We start from the raw sequence: 23040 nt of genomic DNA, 5'->3' as shown, positions 1-23040 counted from the left end.
TCAAATAGAGAGGGTTCGTCAAATGTATCTAGAACAGCCCCAGTGGCCTAATGGATAAGGCACTGGCCTCCTAAGCCAGGGATTGTGGGTTCGAGTCCCATCTGGGGTGATAATGTTTTCACCCCGAGAATGCATTAGGTGGCCATACAATGTGAAATCAGTCTTGACAAAGCCTCTCTTGCTTGGCAAGTGCACATAGATGTCATTTAAATGTAGCCTATATATATGCCTGATCCATAATCTAGCCATCCCAAGTCGTACATATTTAAGGATGAGGCCAAATTGGATAAAAAAAATATATTTCAAGAACTTTCTACAATCAACCTATATGCTATGCGCCAATTAACATCACAGGAGTGCTAGAGTCCTTAATTGAAACGATAACAAAGTGGATTAACAGTTTAAACGCATGAGGCATTTATAAATCACATTCTTCAAATATCAAATGGGCATCATTAAAGTGCAAAAATGGATGTAGCAACTAAGGATTCTAGCTTTATATATCAATTGTAAACTGAACAGTCAATATAACATTTGTATGGATTTCAGATTTAAGTGTATATACATTGTGACTGTGGTTAACAGTGTTGAAGAGGGCCAAACTGAAGAAACCAGAGTAGATAGAATTTAATCTATGTCAACGGGAAAAGCCCAATATAATAACCCATGTATTCGTAATCACCCTCATCCCAAGAAAAATTGACAAGTTTCAAAAAACAATCTGCCAAGTTTATTGACATCACTGATCACAGCACTGCTTTTGACTCTGGAGTGATTGACACCACTTAGGACCAATCAGCGGAGGCACCACCCCACTCGGTAGCCTGGGCGGTGGGGGCAGCGGACCAATCCTCTGTGGCGGGCTGGGCACTCCAATCCTCTGTAGGAAGACAATCATGAGTGTGTGAGAATACAATCAAACCATTTATTGTCCAGACATTTCCACAGTCAATAAATTGTGTTTCTCCCGACAGGATCCGCAGTGAGGATTTGAGTCTTCACTACAGGTTTATGAGAGAACTACTCTACCCCTCTGTGTTGGTCATATAGGACATTTTAGGTCCTAGATGGGCAAAAAAGGGGAATTACTAATTTACTTTCAGTAGAACTTACCAGCAAAGCCTTCAGCTGTAGCTGGGGCCTTAGAAGGTGCAGCGGCTGAAAAGGAGAATTAAACAAAGTTTGAGTCAAACATATTCAGGTAGCCATTTGGTTTTGTAATTGTCAAAATGTGCCACTCCATCCACCTTTCCATTTGTGGCCTCCACTCCTGTGTATTCATCGCTTACCCTCAGTGAAGCTCTTACCCTCAATGCCAGCAGGGAACTGCTGGATGGGCACAGAGGGCACTGCCACTCCCTCGGACCAGTCGGCCACCTCGGGCTGGGCGAAGTCGGCCGTGGGGGCGGTCCACTCGCCCTGGAACTCCTCCTTGCCAACAGCCTTCTCGGCTGCAGCCTGCTCCTCCTTCTCAATCTGGAACGGGACGAAGAGGTTAGAAGTTAAGGATGAGATGTCACAATTTGCGTGAGAGCTCAGGTAAGCTGGCGCCACAGCTATATAGATTTTTAGCGCAGTCATACAATACTCCCAAAACCACATCAGAAGCATATTTTGCTTCAGGTTGTTCCATCACTGATTGAGATGAGTCAGTTACTGTTTCAGACTGCCATCTCACCCACAGTGATGATTTTACTATTCCCTTCCAACGACAACTCACCCAGTCACTGACCGGACAAAGCAAGTGCTTTTAGAAGGGGAATGTGTATTTCCGAGGTATCCAAACTCCATTCTTGAATAGCTACATGGTGAGCAGGCTTTTGTTCCAGTCCAGCACCAACACATCTGATTCAATTAATCGTGGTCCAGACAAAGGACCATAATTAGTTTAAGTTACATCAAACGATTAGTGCAGGGCTAGAACAAAAACCTTCTCAAACACACAGCTCTCCACAACCAGAGTTGAAAACCCATGGTATAAACAGTGTGTGAACCATAGTGTCCCAGTAGGTCAGTTACCTCCTCTGGATCTCTGTAGAAGTAGAGATCAGGCATGACCTCCCAGGGGTGTTCCCTGGAGATGGTGCCCCTCATCCGCAGCACCTCCCTGGACAGCATCCACCACATCAGACCAACAGAGTGGTGGCCCTGGAACATAACAGACAACAGTCAGTTAGACATAGGGTTTTATACTAAGTCACTGATGATTATATGCACCGGCAACAGTCAGTCATACAGAGACACGACTGCCATTAACAGAATTGATCAGTCTAAACTAGTAGAATTGGTTAGTGGATTAACTGATACCCAGTAAAAACATGACTACATGGGAGGGCGTCTTCAACTACTGACGAGGAAGTGCAAAGAAAACTCCCTAGGTAGGAAGAGTCCCAGTAGGGGTCTTGGTTGTGGCTCAGGTCACTATCAAACTCCAGTCATGGGGCAGCAGCCCTACTGATGTTAGCGAAAACCCGGCCGGGTCACTCTGGCACACTTCCGACACCTGAACACTGACAGACAGTGAAAGGCTTTAATTGTGTGCTGCATATTTCCATCAGTTGACCAAGATATCAGCTGAAGTTCCCATCTACCCTTTCACTTTGAGAAAACACCATTGGGGACAAAACTGATATGATAGCCTGTTCAAGTCATTGTATTCTGTACTATTATATATATATATAATATGAGACCACTAGAACATACATCTGTAGTCTATGGTCTGTCTGTACCTTGTTGTTGCAGGGGATGGCGATGTCCACGTATCTGAGGGGAGAGTCAGTGTTGCACATGGCAATGGTGGGGATGTTGACGTAGGAGGCCTCAGTCAGGGGCTGGTGGTCGGCACGGGGGTCTGTCACGATCAAGAGGCGGGGCTCACGGAAAGCAGCCTGGATCTGATTGGTGAAGGTTCCGGGGGTGAAACGACCGTGGAAGGTGGTGGCGCCGGTGGCGGAAGCGAACTTCAGCACAGCCCTCTGGTCGGAGAAAAACGGGGAGACGAGTTAGTGGATTGGCTAACAAGCAGGAGGCGACTCAGTCAAGAATATAATTTAGCAGTAATATGGTATGTCTTGGTTGTGGCTCAGGTCACTATCAAACTCCAGTCATGGGGCAGCAGCCCTACTGATGTTAGCGAAAACCCGGCCGGGTCACTCTGGCACACTTCCGACACCTGAACACCAACATCACAGTGCCAGGCTTTAATTGTGTGCTGTTTTTTTTAGCTAGTCCCCAACAATCAACTCCGAATTACATCAGGCCAACTGAGCTGACCAAGGTCATGTTCATTAGGGCACACAAGTAAAAACAAAAAAACTCCTCTTTAGACCACTCACTTCCATTTTGCGCCTACTGAACATAACCCAGGAGAAACTCTGGGCCCTAAATATATGTCAGGTGAGTTAGCAGTGGGCATCTCACCTGTCCAGTGTTCCTGGATGAGATGACGCAGACATCAGCTGGGTTCTCAATGGCCACGATGGCACGGGCAGCAAGCAGCAGCTTCTCCCACGTCTTCTTCAGGTTGATGATGTACACACCTGAGGGGACAACCAGTTACATTATTTATTGTTGATGATTATTTACATGTTGATATCCGACATGCATACAGCCATAATGTCTATACACATGCTATCCTGTCTCAGGACAATCAATGACGAAAAAGACTACCGATTACTGGTGAAAACTGACTGAAGACGGGTGTTTCACCTACATTGGGATCATTATCTATTGGTTAAATCTTTGAGCTAGAGAAAAACATTAAATATTAGGAAGACAGATGTTCAATCACTGATTGAGATAGGTCAGTTACGGTTTCTGACTGCCATCTCACCCACAGTGATGATTTTACTATTCCCTTCCAACGACAACTCACCCAGTCACTAACCGGACAAAGCAAGTGCTTTTAGAAGGGGAATGTGAATTTCAGAGGTCTCCCAATGCTGATCCTAAAACACTAGTGTGCAGGCTATTGTTCCAGCCCAGCACATCTGATTCAGTGTATCATGTCAAGACTCAAGACCATGAATAGTTGAATTAGGTATGATAATGCAGGACTGGAACAAAAGCCTGCACATCCTCAACAGTCATAATATGTGCGAGTTCCGGAAGTCTTAAGATCATACCTGCTTATTTGTCAGTTTATCTCATATTCCACCACTCACCATCACTCTTTCGCTTGTACGTGTAGTGCTCCATCTGGAAGTCCATGTTGGTACCTCCCAGGTGGGTTCCAGCTGCCAGGAACTTGAGCACATCCTCCTCCTTCATCTGCAGCACATCCAGACCTCCGGACATCGTGACCACTTTTCCTAAGTTACGAGTTATGTGGAAAAGCTGCAGGGAAAAAAGAGACGAGGCAGGTGAGATGTTGCATAAAGCTAGGGAAGCAGAGAATGGTTGGTTGAAACTAACGGGTCATTGTGGCTCAGGTCACTATCAAACTCCAGTCATGGGGCATCAGCCCTACTGATGTTAGCGAAAACCTGGCCGGAACACTCTGGCACACTTCCGACACCTGAACACCAACATCACAGTGCCGGGCTTTAATTGTGTGCTGAACAAACTATCAAAGCTGCAATGCTTATAATTATTGTGTACTTATACAGGCCCTCGCCATAGGGGGCCTTGGCATCCGTTTCCAATAACAGAATTTACAATGATGAAATCATAAAATATTGTTACAGTTCCTTAGACATCTGATCTCAACGTATACATCGACATGAGTATGTCAGGAAGAGGTTGTAACCACCAAATTTACTCCACTAACCCCAGTTAGATGCAATGTTGCTGACCAATTAATATATAAAAAATATGTTGCAAAAAAGCATTACACCCAGTTGATACATGTGTGAAACTAGTCTGGTGGCATCTATGGATGTTGGTTACTTTAGTTATTAGTATCCAGCTTCCTCAATGGATTTCATGAGCACGCATGGCTAGTTAGCTACTTGTGCTAAGGTTAGCAGTTGCTACATGGCTTCTGGCCTAGCTGTCTAACGTGTAATTCGCTATTTACAGTGGTTGTATTTTTACAAATATGGGATACATTCAAACACAATTTCATAGTTGTTTGTAACATGGCTTTAGTATTTGTCTCCGCAACTTTTATCTAAAGAAAATAGTAAATAGTTATCTCACCACGAGACAACGCCGTATGGAGTTCTGTACTTCACGGTAAAAGAGAGAGGTAAACGGAAGTGATGTTTTTATATACTGTAAATTCCACCAATCACCTTCCATTTCCTTCTCCAGGATTAGTAGTAGATGCAATTCAATAAAAGGTCGATAGATGGTAGTAAAATCATTTGAGACTAAAGTTCTTTGAGAAAGGGCATCAATTGTGATGGGCAGCAGTTGTTACTCCAAATTCAGTTAAATGTACACTATGGGTGTGAAAACTATAATTAAATACTGTAAAGTTCATGCCAGGACGCCCATATAGTAATGATTGATTGAACGGCTTTATAGTCTATTTATGTCAGTAAAATTATAGGTTGCCATTTTGAGGTACTTATATCTTTGAATATTTTGATACCATTTCATCAATAGGGATGCAAATTAAGACATTATCCAATGTGGCAATGTTCAAAAGGAATTTAAAATCCTTCACTGCTTTGAAATTAAATCAATTCAGACCAGGATTAGTTACAGCCGGTTCCTGCCTGGGATGAAATCCATAGTCAGTCAGGACAGGAGAGAGAAGAGAGGAACACTGCAGCACGCCTGGTTTTCAACCTTCCAAAGTTCTCCTGCTCCTCCGCACAATCCACTTGCTTCCAGTCGAAGCTCGCATCCACTACCATACCATGGTACTTGCCTATGGAGCAGCAAGAGGAACTGCCCCTCCCTACATTCAGGCTGTGCTCAAACCCTACACCCCAACCCGAGCACTCCATTCTGCCACCTCTGGTCTCTTGACCCTCCCACCACTATTGGAGGGCAGCTCCCGCTCAGCCCAGTCTTCTCTGTCCTGGCAACCCAATGATGGAACCAGCTTCCCCCTAAAGCTAGGACAGCAGAGTCCCTGCCCATCTTCCAAAAGCACCTGAAACCCTACCTTTTCAAAGAGTATCTTAAATAATCCCCCTCCTCACCTGAAAGAAAAGTGTACTTACTATGACTGTGATATGTGGTTGTCCCACTTAGCTATTTTAAGATGAATGGACTAACTTGCCAAAGAGGTCATTTAAGAATATGTTTACCTGACCTCTTAGTCTTAGTGACTGTGTCCTTGTGCATATCAGCATGTGTCCATCAACCTCTGAGTTTGTTCCTCCTCTCCCCACATCAGGGAAAGTCAGCTGTGGGGCTGTCTAGTGCAGTGCCTGTCCCTTCCTCAGGACCCATGGACCCCGGTGTTCTGAGGACATGAGCTATAGCCTGTCACTGTCTGTTATGTTAACATGGCGTTGCTTTGGAGAGACCAGAGGGCTATACTACAAATTAGGATCAATGAGTTAGCCAGCTAACTTTGATAAGCAACCAGAAATAACTACTGATCTTCAGGTTCATTATTTATATTTACATTTAAGTCATTTAGCATTATAAAAGCTCAATTTAGATATGTGTTCATTTGTTGAATCAATTCGATCATACCCCATTTCAAGCTTGTTTTAATACAAACTTTAAGAAGTTATCAGAATATTTTGGCAAGTTAGCTGGCTAACTCCTTGATCAACTTTGTAGTACAGCCCCTGGAGGGTTACTGAGGTTTGAGCCAGAAAATACAGCAGCTCAACGTAAAGAGACCCACAAAAAGATGATAACATGATGAACCAATGTTGAAGTTAATCTAGGCAAAGATTGAATACACTAAACACCAGGGATTGTACAAAAATGGGGGGAATTTTATTCACTTAAAAACAAAAAACAGGCACAGCATCGGTCTGAGCAAACTCATACACACAGACAAAATATTGACAATAACAACAGACCATATACACTGTATAGTCACAATATCAAGGACAATAGTGATGTTGATGGTGATGATAATCGCCAAGGCAAAAATGTTACGACACAGAACAATTTGGTGGTAAGAGTTGTGTTACGACAACACAAAAACACACAGACAAAGCCTGAAGAACTCCCAATTCGCCAGAACCTTCAATCACTCCAGTCCTTTTACCAGCCGCTAAGGGGCTTGAATTAATGAATGTGCGTTGAATTCTACAGTGCATTCACTGACTGACATTGAGCTAGGCTTAACTCAGTGTTTCCCCTCTCAATGACTCAGACAAAATACACCAGTTTATTAGGTACACCATCCCGTTCATGAAAATGGTTCGCGCCTACAGACAGTGAGTCACGTGACCGTGGCAGACAGGCATCCATTTACTATTCGATCAGCCATCACTGATCCTAGAAGCTTCCATTGGGCTCTTAATAGACTATATACACTGAGTATACCAAACATTTGGAACACCTTCCTAATATTGAGTTGCGCACCCCCACCCCCAGCCTCAATTCGTCGGGGCATGGACTCTACAAGGTGTTGAAAGCATTCCACAGGGATGCTGGCCAATGTTGACTCCAATGCTTCCCACAGTTGTGAAGTTGGCTGGATGTCGCTTTGGGTGGTGGACCATTCTTGATACACACGGGAAACTGTTAAGCGTGAAAAACCCAGCAGTGTTGCAGTTCTTGACACAAACCGTTGCGCCTGGCACTTACCACCATACCCTGTTCAAAGGCACTTACATTTTTTTGTCTTGCCCATTCACCCTCTGAATGGCACACATACACAATCCATGTCTCAATTGTCTCACGGCTTAAAAATCCTTCTTTAACTTGTCTCCTCCCCTTCATCTACACTGATTGAAGTGGATTTAACAAGTGACATCAATAAGGGATCATAGCTTTCATCTAGATTCACCTGGTCAGTCTATGTCATGGAAAGAGCAGGTGGTCTTCATGTTTCTGTATACTCAGTGTATATCTTGAATCTGTACAATAACACTTTTCAATATAACACATCTCTTTAAAACGGACAAAAAAATTATATCCATGACATGGCACACTGGCCACCGCGGGTTAAGAAATATACACGTATATGGGCTTCCATGTTAAAAATGAACTACTCTCAATACTGAATACATAGGCCTATTTATTTACAAAACTAATAACAGAGACCATCCAGGACCATGGCTGTGCATCACTGATGCAACGAGAAACAAAAACATTTTACCTTTCTTATTGGACAAGATCAGCTAGTCCCTCCGGTTTGCTTCCTTTTTGTGCCTACTGAATCCGGCCCATGTAATACAGTGGCGCTGAAGCTTCATATTCATGATAGCGATATTGACTATTGTCTCACAATGCTACAGCCCAAGGTGGCTCAGAGTTGCATTGTCTGTGTTCCAATGGGATTGACCACCTGCCAATTATCCATCTATGGCTCTGGGATTGACTATCATTACTGGTTAGGTAAAGCACATCTGATCTATTACAGTGCAACCAGAATGGAATGCACTATACATTTTATCCCAGTTGAATTGGGTATAGAGCACACCTACTGTACACTATTTTAATATGGCAAAGTATGCCAATGCCAAGTTGCTAGTAGCTAATTGTGCAGTTGCAGTATTGAAAATATCAGCCTAGTCTTTTGCTACAATGCACAGCAATATTGTCTTGATTGTCCAAGCTCGTAATAAATATTTTATCAGTCAGTCAGTCAATAAATATCGTATTTCCTTCAGTCAGTCGACAGGTCACAATAATCACTGTGCTGTTAATGTAGTCTGCCTGTCATTTGTAAATAAATTGCATGGTTATGGCGCAGGGTTGCTTTGTCCAGTCCACTATACCTTTAGCCAGCGGATAACCTCTTGCTGAGGTAACTAAATCAAAGCTGCTGTTTCATCTTGGGAGTGGGAGTGTTTGAGACACCTAGACGTTAGTCACAGTCAGACAGTGACAATAGGTGACAGTCGGCGACAGTCTCTGTCACTGGAGTGGTATCCAGAGCTAAACCACAGTAGTCATAGTCTGAGAGAGTCTCCCCCATTGAAATAGAATTAGATCATTCTCTATGGTCTCCCCAGTCTGAGAGGGTCTCCCCCATAGAATTAGATAGATCTCTAAGGTCTCCCCCATAGAAATATAATTAAAGAGATCCCTATGGTCTCCCCCATAGAAATAGATAGATCTCAATGGTCTCCACACTCGGAGAGGGATCAGTTCACTTCTCAGCAGTAAGGGAATGTCATTTAAGGTCAGGGTTGACATAAGAGTGTAAGGACATACATCAAACATACACAATAACTCTCTCATAAACATCAGCATGTAAAATACACACACGTGCACACCTTTCACTCTTCCATGCCACCGACACCCACCTCTTTCTTTCCCTAACTAGTTGCAGTGATACTGTCTCTACACCTCCTCTCTCTCCCTCCTCCTTCACATCCTCCTCTCTTTCTTCTCCTTCAAACTGCTGCTTTGTATAAAACCAAGTCCCCACGTCATTCCTCCTTTATCAGTTTATCCCTCTCTCCTCAGGACTTGAGTCCCATGCGGGCCATCAGCTGTTCGTAGACGGTCCAGGCCATGGCTGCCATCAGAGTCCTCCTCAGAGAGCGAGGCACAGCCCCACGGAAGAAACCCCTCAGACCATGCTCCTGAAGGAGATAGAAGAGGAGCGTTTAATCACTGTTCAGTTGGTAAATAGAATAGTGTGTGCAAGAAGAGATGTTCAGTTGCTTTTGGAGGAAAATGTACATTCAATAACAAGTGCTTCAAATACATAGCTATATGTCATGGAATAAAGTACCCTCAGAATGGGAAAAACAGGAAGACCAAGAACGGTACATTACACACAGGAAATGAATAATGTACTGTATATTTTCATTAAGATTCAGGCCTCACCGTGTAGATGTATCGAATGGCTTCCTTGGTGGTCCAGTGGGAGGGGCTGACCTGGATGTGAGTCTTGACCACGTCAGCTGGCTGGGTGACCACAGAGGCCAGGACTCCGGCCATCACCCCACAGCCAAAGTTCCCCAACGGGGCATAGAGGGAGGAGCTCACCTCTGAGGGAAGAGACCGCACAGAGAATGTGAGACCTACATAGGCACTAATAGAAAACACAAGTCATTATTCTGGATTACTCAGAATTCAGTGCAAGCAATACCCCAACATGGCGTTTAATAGCCGTTTACACTAACATACACCAATGTAAATAAATCTTGCTGAAATAACACACTTGACTATTCAGTGTGTCGGTGTGACATTTTGTGGTCTCTCGCTCTCCCCCTCCTCTCACATAGACAACTGTATCCTTAAGGCAGACGAATGGGTTTCTCTTACCCTGTGGCAGGGACCTCTTGGCCTGGCTGTAGAACATGACGTAGATGCCAGAGAAAGGGGCGTCTCGGAGCAGTGTGGCCGTCAGCCCAGAGAACAGAGCCCTGGGTCCCTCCGTCTCACACACGCTCTTCAGAGCTCCCAGTACGCTCACGTAGTTGTACCGTCCGCTCTGCAAAACACGCACAGTAATACACCACATTATACACTAGCTCACCTAGTTATACCGCCCACTCTGGAATACATCTAGGGTTGGGGTCGGTTCCATTTCAATTGACTGAATTGAAATGGAATTGACCCCAACGCTGAATACAGTGGAGGCTGCTGAGGGGAGGACGGCACATAATAATGGCCGGAATTATTATGAGCAGTCCTCCCCTCAGCAGCCTCCACTGACTGAATACTAACTCAATACACAACTAGCGTTAGCACACTCTGCCAACCCTGATGTTCTAGCAGTGTCTGAATCTTGGCTTAGGAAGGCCACCAAAAATTCAGAAATTTCCATTCCGAACTACAACATTTTCCATCTAGATAGAACTGCCAAAAGGGGCGGAGTTGCAATCTACTGTAGAGATAGCCTGCAGAGCTCTATCATACTATCCAGGTCTGTGCCCAAACAGTTTGAGCTTCTACTTCTAAAAATTCCACCTTTCCAGAAATAAGTCTCTCACTGTTGCCGCTTGCTACAGACCCCCCTCAGCCCCCAGTTGTGCCCTGGACACCATATGTTAATTGCTTGCCCCCCATCTATCCTCAGAGTTTGTACTGCTTGGTGACCTAAACTGGGATATGCTTAACACCCCGGCCGTCCTACAATCTAAACTAGATGCCCTCAATCTCACACAAATTATCAAGGAACCTACCAGGTACAACCCTAAATCCGTAAACATGGGCACCCTCATAGATATCATGAAAAATAAATACAAAAAATATCATCCTGACTAATTTACCCTCTAAATACACCTCTGCGGTCTTCAACCATGATCTCAGCGATCACTGCCTCATTGCCTGCGTCCGTAATGGGTCTGCGGTCAAACGACCACCCCTCATCACTGTCAAACGCTCCCTAAAACGCTTCAGCGAGCAGGCCTTTCTAATTGACCTGGCCCGGGTATCCTGGATGGATATTGACCTCATTCCGTCAGTAGAGGATGCCTGGATGTTCTTTAAAAGTGCTTTCCTCTCCATCTTAAATAAGCATGCCCCACTCAAAAAATTCAGAACTAAGAACAGATATAGCCCCTGTTTCACCCCAGACTTGACTGCCCTTGACCAGCACAAAAACATCCTGTGGCGTACTGCATTAGCATCGAACAGCCCCTGCGATATGCAACTTTTCAGGGAAGTCAGGAACCAATATACACAATCAGTTAGGAAAGCAAAGGCTAGCTTTTTCAAACAGAAATGTGCATCATGTAGCACTAACTCCAAAAAGTTTTGGGACACTGCACTGAGTAATAAGAGCACCTCCTCCCAGCTACCCACTGCACTGAGGCTAGGAAACACTATCACCACTGATGAATCTACGATAATCGATGTCAATAAGCATTTTGCTACGGCTGGCCATGCTTTCCACCTGGCTACCCCTACTCCGGCCACCAGCCGAAATTGTCGCAACCCCTATTACTAGCCTGTTCAACCTCTCTTTCATATCGTCTAAGATCCCCAGAGATTGGAAATCTGCCGCAGTCATCCCCCTCTTCAAAGGGGGTGACACTCTAGATCCAAACTGTTACAGACCTATATCCATCCTCTATTTGCACATCATCTTCTGCACACCTATCACTCCAGTGTTAATACTACATTTTAATTATTTTGCACTATGGCCTATTTATTGTCTTACCTCCATAACTTACTACATTTGCATACACTGTATATAGATTTTATATTGTGTTATTGACTGTACGTTTTGTTTATTCCATATGTAACTCTGTGTTGTTGTTGTTTTTAATCGCACTGCTTTGCTTTATCTTGGCCAGGTCGCAGTTGTAAATGAGAACTTAAAAAAATAAAAAAATAGCAACATTTAAACAGTAGACCAGATAGATATCCACCACACTGTCTGAAACCCAATGGAGCGTCATTAATAAATAGATGAGACATCATAGTCATACAGATGAAGAAGCTTGCAGGCGACACAGTTACATTTGTAGTCTTGACACATCCGCTATGCACAGCTAGATCCTCAGTCCTTATAAAACCAACATGACAGCATTTATTCAAATGCAGATAGAAGCGTTTAGTTCCCAAGGCAATCAGCTCTCCCACCAGATAACCTCCTCTCTCTCTCTCCCTCCCTCTCTCTCTTCTCTTCTCCCTTTATCTCCTCCCTCTCTCTCTACAGTAGCAGGCTGCTAATACTACCATCATCCTCTCTCTAATTCTACCTTCCATCTCCAGCCCACAGACACCAGAAATGTCCCAGCCTTGTCTGCTAGTGATTGTTCAATGCTATTACTGAACCACCAACCCTTCCTCCTTTGTTTTCTTCCTGACTTCATTCTTCCTTTCCTCTCGTACACCTTCTGAACCATTCCTCCTCTTAATTCATACATCCTTTCACCCCTTTTTCCATCCATTCATGCCCATCTTCCTCCTAATCTATCCTAAACATACAAGGCTTTAGCAACCCTCACCTCTATTCCTTCACTGAACCACCCCTCCATCCTTGCTCCTCTCCCTCCACCTCCTCTCCCATCCCACACCATTCCCTCAGTCTTATTCCATCCTCATATAGCTGTAACAACCTCTCTCACTCAACCATCCCTTAATCCCAGTTCCTTCCCCCTCTCCATCTTCTCTTTTTGTTGATCCCCATTCACAACACAGAGAAGAAGCTCTCACCTCGAAGCGTGTCTTGATGACGGTGACAGGCAGCATGCAGACCCCAGCCACGGCCCTGGCCCCGGCCCCCAGCAGCACAGCCTCCCCAGCGTTAGGGGCCCGGCCCTCCTGGAAGTAGTGCTGCTTCAGGGAGTAGAAGGTAGAGAAGTAGATACCTACGCCCGGGATGCAGCGCACAAACGACTGGGAGAGAGAGAGTGAAGAAAGAGAGCGAGTGGGGAGGGAGAGCAGAGAGGAGCGGAGGTCAAGATTTAGATTGAAGCCGAATTCCTTTTCGACGGTAAGGAAAAAACTCATCATTTCAGCACAAAGTTGACATTTCCTTCTTTACAATGGCGAAGGTGCATAAAGAATTCAGATATGACGTCATTGTTTTAGCACTATCCACTGAGTTTTTAAAACTACGGCGCGCTACATGGTTCAATGGCAATAAATCAGCACAATCTACTTTTTCTGGTTTTCAAATTGCCACCGTCTTGGAGCTAGAATTGGGATCATGTATACTGTGCCAATGGCGACACAATAAAAGAGTCAAGGAGAGCAACGTACAATACGGCGACCTGAACAAACGAGGCATTTGTGGTAAGTACACGTCTTCATGCACCGCCGCTATTGTTCACACAAAAGAAAACACAGTTGGAAACAAAGTCCTGTCGTTTTTGGAGAGTGATGTGATCTACTAAGAATGTCTGGTTCTTAGAAAAAGATTCACTAAGAACCAAAGTGATACACTAAGCCAGACTTCGTAGACCGACTGTGTTAAAATAGGGAAAGTACAACCACAAGACGAACAGGGTAGCCAGACTGCTTAGAGTAGACACTCACCGGTGACACTCCCTTCCACAGGCCCAGGAAGCTCTCTGTGCGAATGACCTGGATAAGCACGGTCATCATCCCCACCTTAGGAGCTCTGAGAGACAGGAGATAAATACATGGTTAAACACACACACAACATTCATTAAGCTTAGAGAGCGAATACTTAAAAACAAGCAAAAGTCTACAAAGACAGATTCCTACCAGGTGTGCACACCTGTAGATATGTGCCCAACACATGTCTTTGGGGGTAAATTCTAGTGAGGAGTTGTTAGCATGGAAGTGTGTCTAATTAGCATATATGGGTCAAATGAGGGGATTCACACTGTCTGACAGCTACTGAAGAGGGATTCTACACTGAATTGTGTCTCTCTGTGTTTGTATCGGTGTGTATGCAAGTATACATGCGCGTGCGCGTGTCTCTGGCTCTTTCTGTGTACGTGAGTCCTGCAGACTAGAGCTGGGACGATAAACCGAGAATTACCGACACCGACATTTCTAACTCACCGAAGCAATTTTGAGAATATCGGCAATTACACAATGTTCCTGTGTGCATAAAGAATAGACTACGGAGCGGCGTGGCATATATGAAAGCAAACGGAATAGAAAAAAGCCTGGTACTCCCAGAGCTCAACACTCATCTATGCCCTTTCATTTGAACAAAGACTACAGCAGCCAATCAGAGACGTGTTTCATCCCATGCTTCCCACACCCGTTGATGGCAGTTCTCTGAAGTGATGTTGTGAGTAGCCTCGTTCATTAGCAGGGGGAAAATGAATAGAGACAAAGAAACTGCAGTCCCAGAAATCCAAGAACAATTACTGCCAAAGAAGGATGCTGTTGTTGGGGCCTATTTTGGTTTTCAACCTAGTGACATTGAGCAGAGTGAGGTGATGTGCTTGAACTGTCACATAACTATAACAACCACTCGAGGTAACACCAACAACTTATTGTATTCCACCATTTGAAACCCAGGCATGCAATACAGCATGACGAACGCATGGCGAAGAAAAATTAAGCAGAGGCCAACAAGCGTCATGAAATTTGGTCAGCAGGTGATTGTCATGCAAATAACTGCCTGTCTAACGGTAACTGACCGTTAATTAACATAAACATGTTTAGCATCTCAGGCTTCCACCCATAGCCTACAAGCCACTGATGCAGATCTTTTGAACATCTATATATTTTTAAGTCTAATAAATCAATTTAATATAGCTTACAGCATTACAATAAATCCATTATTTATTTTAGGCAGGTCTATAGAAACATTATGATCTGAAGACAATGTAGCCTATTTCAGAAGAACAGAGTGATTTAAAGGGACAATGAAGCCGGCCGCCGTTAGCAAGTTTGGTAGGCTACTAACGACCATCAGCGGCATCAGAGCGCCGTTTTGGAGCCTAGTTACCGTGACTCAATGGTCACGTGGATTTTGACTGCGGTCATGACTCGAGACTGCCGGTGTGGCGGTAATATGGTCCCCGTAACAACCCTAGTCATAACAAGAGCAATGCCCAGGGACAACAACCCAATACGGAATTGTTTGCACACGCAACTCACCATGCAACACACACTAACCAATGGAATCAAATGACAGATGCCGTAACGTACCACATCGCAAAAGACATGGCCCCAAATTCAACAGTTGAACAGAGTGGTTTCAAGAAGATGGTAAACAATCTGGACAAGAAATACAAAATGTACGAGAAATGTCATGCCAAAATGGCATTGGAGCCGAAACAGGTGCACTATTTCGCCACAACAACTGACATGTGGTCCAGTAGGACGGTGAAGCCCTACATGTCATTGACACTGCACTACATCGATGCCGACTGGAAGCTGCGCAGCAGGTGCTTGAAGACTGCCTACTTTCCAGAGGACCACACTGGGGAGATACGGGCACAGGGGCTGGGGGACTCGCTAGCAGCCTGGGATCAGCCGGAGGAGAAGCAGGATTTGTATCACAACGGACAGTGGGGCAAGCATCGCGAAAGCCACCAACCTAAATGGATGGACGAGGCTGCAGTGTTTCAGCCATCGACTTCAACTCGCCATCGGTATGTATTGTAATAAAGCTGAGCAAAAAGTTATAGGCCTGCATTTTGATTGTGTTTGGAGCAAATCATTTGCTGCATTACCAAACACCAATAGACTAATGGATTTGAACTTAGTTTGAAATACTATTACATTTTAAATCAGTCTTTCATGTCTTTATAAGAAATAAATACATAACTAAATGAATGTTTAAAATACAGGTCTCTTTCTGTAGCAGCGTTATATCATCTTTTAAACCATATGCTGGATCACCTGGTAACCAAATAACTTAGGATAATATATTCTGGCAATTTCTTTGACATGGTGTATAAAGGATGCTAATGGAGAGTAACTGTGCACCTCCCCAAATAATAATTGATCATTATTTAATATATTTAATATGTATCGCGATATGGATTTTTATCAGTATCGCCGAGCTCCACTACATACCCAGGCTTCATGTTGTTCTGCAGGGTCTGCAGGCGCGTCTTGACCAGGTCCAGAGGCTGGAAGAGCAGCGTGGAACAGGTGCCGCTCAGTGAGCCACACATGAAGGCCTTGAGAGCTGGGTGCGCCTGGGGGGCATGAAGAGAGAGAGACGGAAGGAGAGAAGAGGGTGAGAAAATGAGGATGACGGATAAGTAATGCTGAAACCCACCGCACACTTCAACATGTCCTTTTATTTGTGACTGGTGCTACATGCACGCACATGCTGGCAGGCAATACAGTTTACACCGCACATTCTGTTTGTGAAAACACAAACAATGCCTTAAAAGGCTATACACAGTACGGAAAGATGTTCATGATGTATGCACAAGTACACACAGATACAACAAATTGCAACGACAGCCACAGGACACAGGCGAGCGCCCACACAACCAGTGGTGATGGAGATGTGTGCAGACAGTCGACACACAAACAGAGGAGCTGTCACGGCGAATCACACGGAGACTCAGCGTTATCATTATTCACACGTCTGACAGACAAACACGGGGGACGACACACACAGATAAATACCAACACACACAGGCGCACGTACATACATACACAATTGCACTGCACACTCCCCTTACCCCTCTGGACAAAAGGAATGCGTATGTGAGCATGCTGTTCGTCGACTACAGCTCGCCCTTCAATACCATAGTGCCCTATAAGCTCATTACAATGCTCACGGACCTGGGTCTGAACTCCTCCCTATACAACTGGGTCCTGGACTTCCTGAAGGGCCGCCTCCAGGTGGTGAAGGTAGGCAACATTACCTCCTCGACACTGATTCTCAACACGGCGGCCCCACAAGGGTGCGTCCCCTCCTGTATTCCCTGTATACCCACGACTGCGTGGCCTCACACAGTTCCTACTCCATCATCAAGTTCGCTGAGAACACGACAGTAGTATGCCTGATTACCAACAACAACGAGACGGCCTACAGGGAGGAGGTAGGCACTCTGACGGCGTGGTGCCTGGTAAACAACCTCTCCCTCAACGTCAGCAAAACAAAGGAGCTGATTGTGGACTTCAGGATGAACCAGGCTGGACACGCCCCCATCCTCATCAACGGGGTCGCCGTGGAGACGGTCAATAACTTCAAATTCCTTGGTGTACACATTTTAGAAAAGCTGTAATGGTCAAACCACACGGACACCGTGGTGAAGAAGGCACAACAGCGACTCTTCAACTTCAGGATGCTATAGAAATTCAGCCTGTCCCAGAGGGCCCTCACAGTTTTCTACAGGAGCACCATCGAAAGCATACTGTCGGGCTGCATCACAGCCTGGTACTGCAGCTCCACCGCGGTCCGCGGCACTTCAGAGGGTGACACATGCAGCCAAACGCACCATTGGGTGCACACTGTCTGCCCTCCAGGACACATACAACACCAGGTGTCACAGGAAGGCCAAGAAGATCATCAGGGACCTCAGCCACCCGAGCCATGCCCTGTTCTCCCCCGCTTCCATCACTCAGATGCGGGCAGTACAGGAGCAGCATGGCTAAAACTAACAGACTGGCCAATAGTTTCTACCCCCATTCCATCAGGCTGCTGAATAGCCACCACAAGTTAGCTACCTACTAACCCCTCCCCCCTGCTACTGCCCCTATGGACATTTTCCCCCCACCTCCTCAACTGACTTTTGCTCTGCCCCCACCCCAATGATATTCATCACTGTTGCAGTTGTTAATATGTATTATTTTATTTCACTTGGTCCCCACATCCCCTCAATGGTCATTTAGTCTGCCAGCTGCTCCCCCAATGGTCATTTAGTCTGCCTGCTGCTCCCCCAATGGTCATTTAGTCTGCCTGCTTCTCCCCCAATGGTCATTTAGTCTGCCTGCTGCTCCCCCAATGGTCATTTAGTCTGCCTGCTGCTCCCCCAATGGTCATTTAGTCTGCCTGCTGCTCCCCCAATGGTCATTTAGTCTGCCTGCTTCTCCCCCAATGGTCATCCCCCACCCCCTCTGCCTCAATGGACATGTATTTATTCATCACTGCTACAGTTGTATCGTGTATATAGTGCTATTTCTATAGTTTTTTATGACCATTTTCATTGTTTTATTTCACTGTACCCTGCAATCACACCTGCAATCCTGTACATGTGACTATTAAACAGTCAATCTGAAACACACATGGCCACAAAGACAGATGACAGACACACACACAGACACAAAGACATATAGATGCGGAGAGGCGGATGATGCCTGATCTCAAATACTGTAATCATGGTGATGAACAATTCTTTTTAAAAGCACGTAGACACAAATGCACAACAGCATAGCACAGAAAAAGCATCCACACTGGCACTTGACAGTACACACACACACAGGCCACTGGCTATCCTCCCTACCTTTCCCAAGATGCTGGAGGGTTTGCCTCCTTGAGAATCCTGTTTCTGTTGCATGTCTCCCTCTATCACCTCTCTCTCTCTGTGCTGCTGCTACGAACAGCATATTACAAAATAAGCCATCTCCATCTCTCGCTTCCCTCTCTCTTGATCAAACACACAATCGTTTTCTGCTGCTACCTCTCTTCTCACCCCCCCTCCCCAGCCACAGCTTCATCCACAGGCTTCTATTGGTTTCTCTCTCTCTCTGCTCGTTGATTCGTACATACACACACACAACAGCATTGCGCTGCTCTCTCCTCCAATCTAAATCGCTCTCTGTCAAATTTCATCTCTATGAAATGCGATGTATGAGTCATGCAGTGGCTGTGTGTCGCTGTGTGTGTGATTTAGACTGTGTGTGTGTGTGTGTGTGTGAGTCTGTCTGTGTGTGTGTGTGTGTGTGTGTGAGAGACACTAAATATGGGTCACTGAGAATTGGATGGTGGTGGGAGTCTGTTTATGCAAATGAATGTGTGACTTTCTGCCTGTGTGCACTACACTGTCTTCCCCAGGCCAGGATGACATCACCAATGTCAAATTATTGTAGTAGAATATTACAATGTTTGCACCGAAAATACAACTTTCTCAGTCTATTGCAGCCTATTTTACCCCCAAGTCACAGGCTTAGGCTCACAACCCATTATTGTCATCATTACAAAAAAAGATGTCCCTTTTCTAAAGAATGCCATGGCAACAGACAACAATGACCAATGAGGGGCTGCCTGTAGAACATAAAAGGGGGTTGGCCTCACCTCAATGTACTTTTGTAGATTTCAACTCCTTACTTCTGGAGAATATAGTCAAATCCTGCCCATGACCCCAGGTATTCAAACCAAATCTTTGCAGAAAATGTAAGGTGGAGCATTTTACAAAAACTATTTTACTTGAACTGTGCAGATGCAACATTTGGTAACAGAATGACGGTTTGTGCTATCATTCTGTTACCAAACTTTGCATCTGCAAAGTGGAAATTGTTAAAAGTAGTCATTGTGCAGAGTTGTATGGTTTTTATTTGACATACATTTTAAAGCTGCAGTATGTTACCTTTTGGGTGAAGACCAAATTCACAGATATTGAGTTATAGATCTGTCATTCTCCTTGAAAGCAAGTCTAAGAAGAAGTAGATCTGCTCTATGTGCGTTATTTCTATGCTTCCTGTTCTTAAGTTTTGTTTTTGCGTCTTTACTTTTGTACACCAGCTTCAAACAGATATAACAACTATATTTTGGTTATGGAAATATATTTCACAGCGGTTTAGATGGTTTAAAAAAAAACACTAAATTAGGCGAATTGTTAAGATTTTTAGCAATCTGAAAAATCTGAGACTGATTGTCACTCTGTTAACATGGAATTGCCCCCTACTGTCATGCACTCCCATTCGATCCACTACTACTACTAGCTGTCAGTCAGGTTAGGTCGCTTGTATATAAACAAAGACAATGCCTGTGGACTACGTAGTGTTCATGTATACATTTGTATCTACTAATTTACCAGTGCCAACTCCATCTTTGATGCTGATGCAGTGGATGAATCCTGAAGGAGCGATGCGAGCGCCTCCTTCCCTTCTTTTGCCGTCTTGTCGCGGTTTGTTTACAGCCCCAACTACAGTGAGAGGGTGAATAGCTATACCAGTTACATTCGCATGTCAACATAATGATGCAATGTTTTTTTAGAGACTCGCTACAGCCATTAAGCTATAATACGGCTACATCAGTTCCAACTGAATACAAAAACTAGCTACCTCTAGCTATTGAAAAGGTGGTCAAATGTCATGCACACGGCACATAACATACCTTACCTGGCTTTGAAGGCTTTGAAGTTAGTTAGGGACCGATGACTTGATTCAGTTCAAAGACAGTCATTTTGCCGGTGACAGGCTACAAGAAACAAGTCAGTCACTACACCAACTAGCGAACTGTTAGCTGAACAAAACGTTAACTACCTATCTAGCAAGCGCGGCAATTGAGTAATAATTGTGTTTAGCTAAAATCAGTACTCCGTTTACTCGTTAGGTAGCTAGCAAACTCTCCGAAAATGAAGCAAGATAGCTAGCTGTACTGACTTGGCTAATGCTAGCAAAAGTAGTTGGCTGGCTTTGTACTAAAACTTGACTACTCACAGCAACCAAAGTGTAGCCATCTACTAAGATAATTCACTAGATTTACACGTAGACCACTATGCAGTTTTTCGCCATCCACCTTGTTTCTTGCCGTCAATGACAATGTTGCCGTCGGCGTCCGGAAATGTCAAACCTGCAGTGCGTACGTAGTGCGAGATGCGCAGTTCTCCCCACGTCGCCCCAAGCCCCTCCTCTCTACCCCGTACCAGTCGGTGCCAACCAGTTGTGAACCGGTTTCAGCTCGCTTTCCACTGCAAAGTGGGAGGGGGCGTAGGCAATATTTCTAGTTCTACTCTTTGAATATAATATGTCATTAGCCTTTATCAACTTAGTCATGCGTCACATTTATGTCCCCCCTTAGCTTCCACTGAGCTCAGACCTCTGGTGGTGTACTTGAGGACTGAGTGTGGATAAATACTGTAGCTAATTTGTGGCATCACTCGTTCGTTTTTTCCGTTGAATGTGTGACAATATATTCACTGCATCACAATATTAATTTCAGGGTTACAAATATTGCAGTCATATCCATTTAAAATAACATTTTTATTGAAACATGGCATTTGATAAAACACAAAATACTCTGAAATTAAACATTTAATATACCCCCTGTCACAATACATTAAACCTTGAGTGAAAATTGATCAAAAGCAGACATACCCCACTATATCTTGCAAAATCTCTATAAGCTCTAATTGAAATGTGAAAGTGCAATAACAGCAAATGAAAATAGTGACAGCGCTAGATTAAAAATAAGAGTATATATTCTGAGATATTAAGTAGAATTCACACCATGTAATATTCTCACTCCCACCCATGTGCAAAGAAATGCAAAGAACACTGCCATCTAACCCACCATTCTTCCTATTTATCAGAGCACATGGATCAACGCAAAGCTTCCAGAATAATTGCAAGACACCAATAACTATCGGAAAAGACCCCCCACATATTTTAGCATAATAGGATTTGCAAGTGTTAAGGCTGTAGTTATTCTCAGTGTATGCACCAACTTTATTCCAGTGTGAACGTTAAGTATAAAGTGCAGCCTCTAACTGTAGATGTAATAACTTTGTGTAAGCCTCATGTCCTAATGTGATGCAAGTTGAACAATATGTGGATTAACAGTGAAGTACTACTGGGCGTGCGGGAAATAATACCAGTGAAAAAGATACACCAGAAGTACATAGTACAACCCTAATAAACCATATTGAATTACTGCATTCATAAAGAAAACAAAACCATATTGTGCACTGAAAAAGATGGCACAAACAGTATCATACAAGTTCCAAGGGAAAGAGAGGTAGCGGCTGATAGTGTGGCTAGAATACACCCCAATAGCAATTTAAGCTGCTAGGCCATTTGTTTGAATAATATATTTTTTATAATATTGAAAATGGCAGTAGAAAAATTGATCCAGAAAAAGTCACATATTTGTTAAGCTAGCCTCTAAGATGAATTCACATTCATGACAAAATATATCATTTGGCCACAGATATTTGTTTTGAACACATGCACAAAATGCATTGTACAGATTTAGAATTAGTAAATTATTAAATCTAGGAGAATAATCTCAGGGCTCCTACTAGGCCTACCTGAACAAAGCAAATTGTCAAAAATGGACACTGAAGAGAATAGCATAAATCTTTGTATACAATTCTTTGTACGATAGCAAGCATGGCTGATGGAGCAGTCAGCTATAGAATGCACTATTTCATTCTATGATAGATTTTGCATTTCCAGTATGGTCCCTGTAAAAGTTGACTGCGCTCTCCTGTCACGTTAATCTCACTCCGGTATGGGCTTAGGTGTTTCGCTGGTCATCTCCATCTCCTCATCACTGTCCCCCATGTCTGTGCGATTGATGACACGGCGCATGTTTAAAGGCAAGTCCCCACGCCTGCAGAGAGTAAATCAACCCAATCAATGACTTCAGAGATATTTGGTAACATGTATTATGCTGTGCAATTACTGAAAGTAATACATTTTTAGATCCATTTATGCTTGTTCAAAGTCAAAAGATCCATTAACGTATTGTATTTCTGTAAA

General features: G+C 44.1%; 3 protein-coding genes and 4 non-coding genes across 10 annotated transcripts in view; 1 reads left to right on the top strand and 6 right to left on the bottom strand.

Moving 5' to 3' along the window:
* Positions 1-36: 36 nt before the first annotated feature.
* Positions 37-109, top strand: trnar-ccu. The gene has a single exon. It is a non-coding gene; the product is annotated as a tRNA-Arg (tRNA).
* A 598-nt stretch (positions 110-707) lies between these two features.
* On the bottom strand, positions 708-5201 carry LOC121553911 (40S ribosomal protein SA-like). Of its 2 annotated transcripts, none has more exons than XM_041867297.2 (8): positions 5140-5201; positions 4164-4335; positions 3421-3539; positions 2730-2975; positions 2020-2148; positions 1290-1476; positions 1114-1158; positions 708-880 (listed from the first exon to the last, which is right to left on the bottom strand). In XM_041867297.2, exons 2-8 carry the CDS (start codon positions 4294-4296, stop codon positions 786-788), a joined length of 954 nt encoding a protein of 317 aa, XP_041723231.2. In that variant the 5' UTR covers positions 4297-4335; positions 5140-5201; the 3' UTR covers positions 708-785. The 2 variants fall into 2 exon arrangements, with proteins under 2 accessions (XP_041723231.2, XP_045079288.1); XM_045223353.1 differs by having other exon boundaries at positions 1308-1476.
* Positions 957-1075, bottom strand: LOC121554117. Its single transcript, XR_005997634.2, has one exon. It is a non-coding gene; the product is annotated as a small nucleolar RNA SNORA26 (small nucleolar RNA).
* LOC123492607 lies at positions 3074-3215 on the bottom strand. Its single transcript, XR_006661812.1, has one exon. It is a non-coding gene; the product is annotated as a small nucleolar RNA SNORA62/SNORA6 family (small nucleolar RNA).
* LOC123492608 lies at positions 4418-4559 on the bottom strand. Its single transcript, XR_006661813.1, has one exon. It is a non-coding gene; the product is annotated as a small nucleolar RNA SNORA62/SNORA6 family (small nucleolar RNA).
* Positions 5202-7862: 2661 nt separating the features above from the next.
* On the bottom strand, positions 7863-21171 carry slc25a38b (solute carrier family 25 member 38b). 3 transcript variants are annotated; one of them, XM_041867312.2, is made up of 10 exons: positions 21077-21171; positions 20677-20755; positions 20370-20480; positions 18840-18929; positions 16450-16574; positions 13978-14062; positions 13153-13335; positions 10309-10477; positions 9868-10031; positions 7863-9620 (listed from the first exon to the last, which is right to left on the bottom strand). In XM_041867312.2, the coding sequence occupies exons 3-10, from the start codon at positions 20382-20384 to the stop codon at positions 9498-9500; spliced, it is 954 nt and encodes a 317-aa protein (XP_041723246.2). In that variant the 5' UTR covers positions 20385-20480; positions 20677-20755; positions 21077-21171; the 3' UTR covers positions 7863-9497. The 3 variants fall into 3 exon arrangements, with proteins under 3 accessions (XP_041723246.2, XP_041723244.2, XP_041723247.2); XM_041867310.2 differs by having other exon boundaries at positions 20998-21164; XM_041867313.2 differs by lacking the exon at positions 18840-18929 and having other exon boundaries at positions 20677-21162.
* A 350-nt stretch (positions 21172-21521) lies between these two features.
* LOC121554002 (myosin-9-like) overlaps positions 21522-23040 on the bottom strand; it is a 31463-nt gene continuing 29944 nt past the window's right edge. The window contains 1 exon segment of the mRNA XM_045223352.1: positions 21522-22891. Coding sequence (XP_045079287.1) covers positions 22780-22891 — 112 coding nt within the window. The 3' untranslated portion in view covers positions 21522-22779.

The sequence above is a fragment of the Coregonus clupeaformis genome, chromosome 1 (assembly GCF_020615455.1).
Source record: "Coregonus clupeaformis isolate EN_2021a chromosome 1, ASM2061545v1, whole genome shotgun sequence".
Taxonomy (NCBI): Eukaryota; Metazoa; Chordata; class Actinopteri; order Salmoniformes; family Salmonidae; genus Coregonus; species Coregonus clupeaformis.
This window is presented reverse-complemented; position numbering and strand designations above follow the sequence as displayed.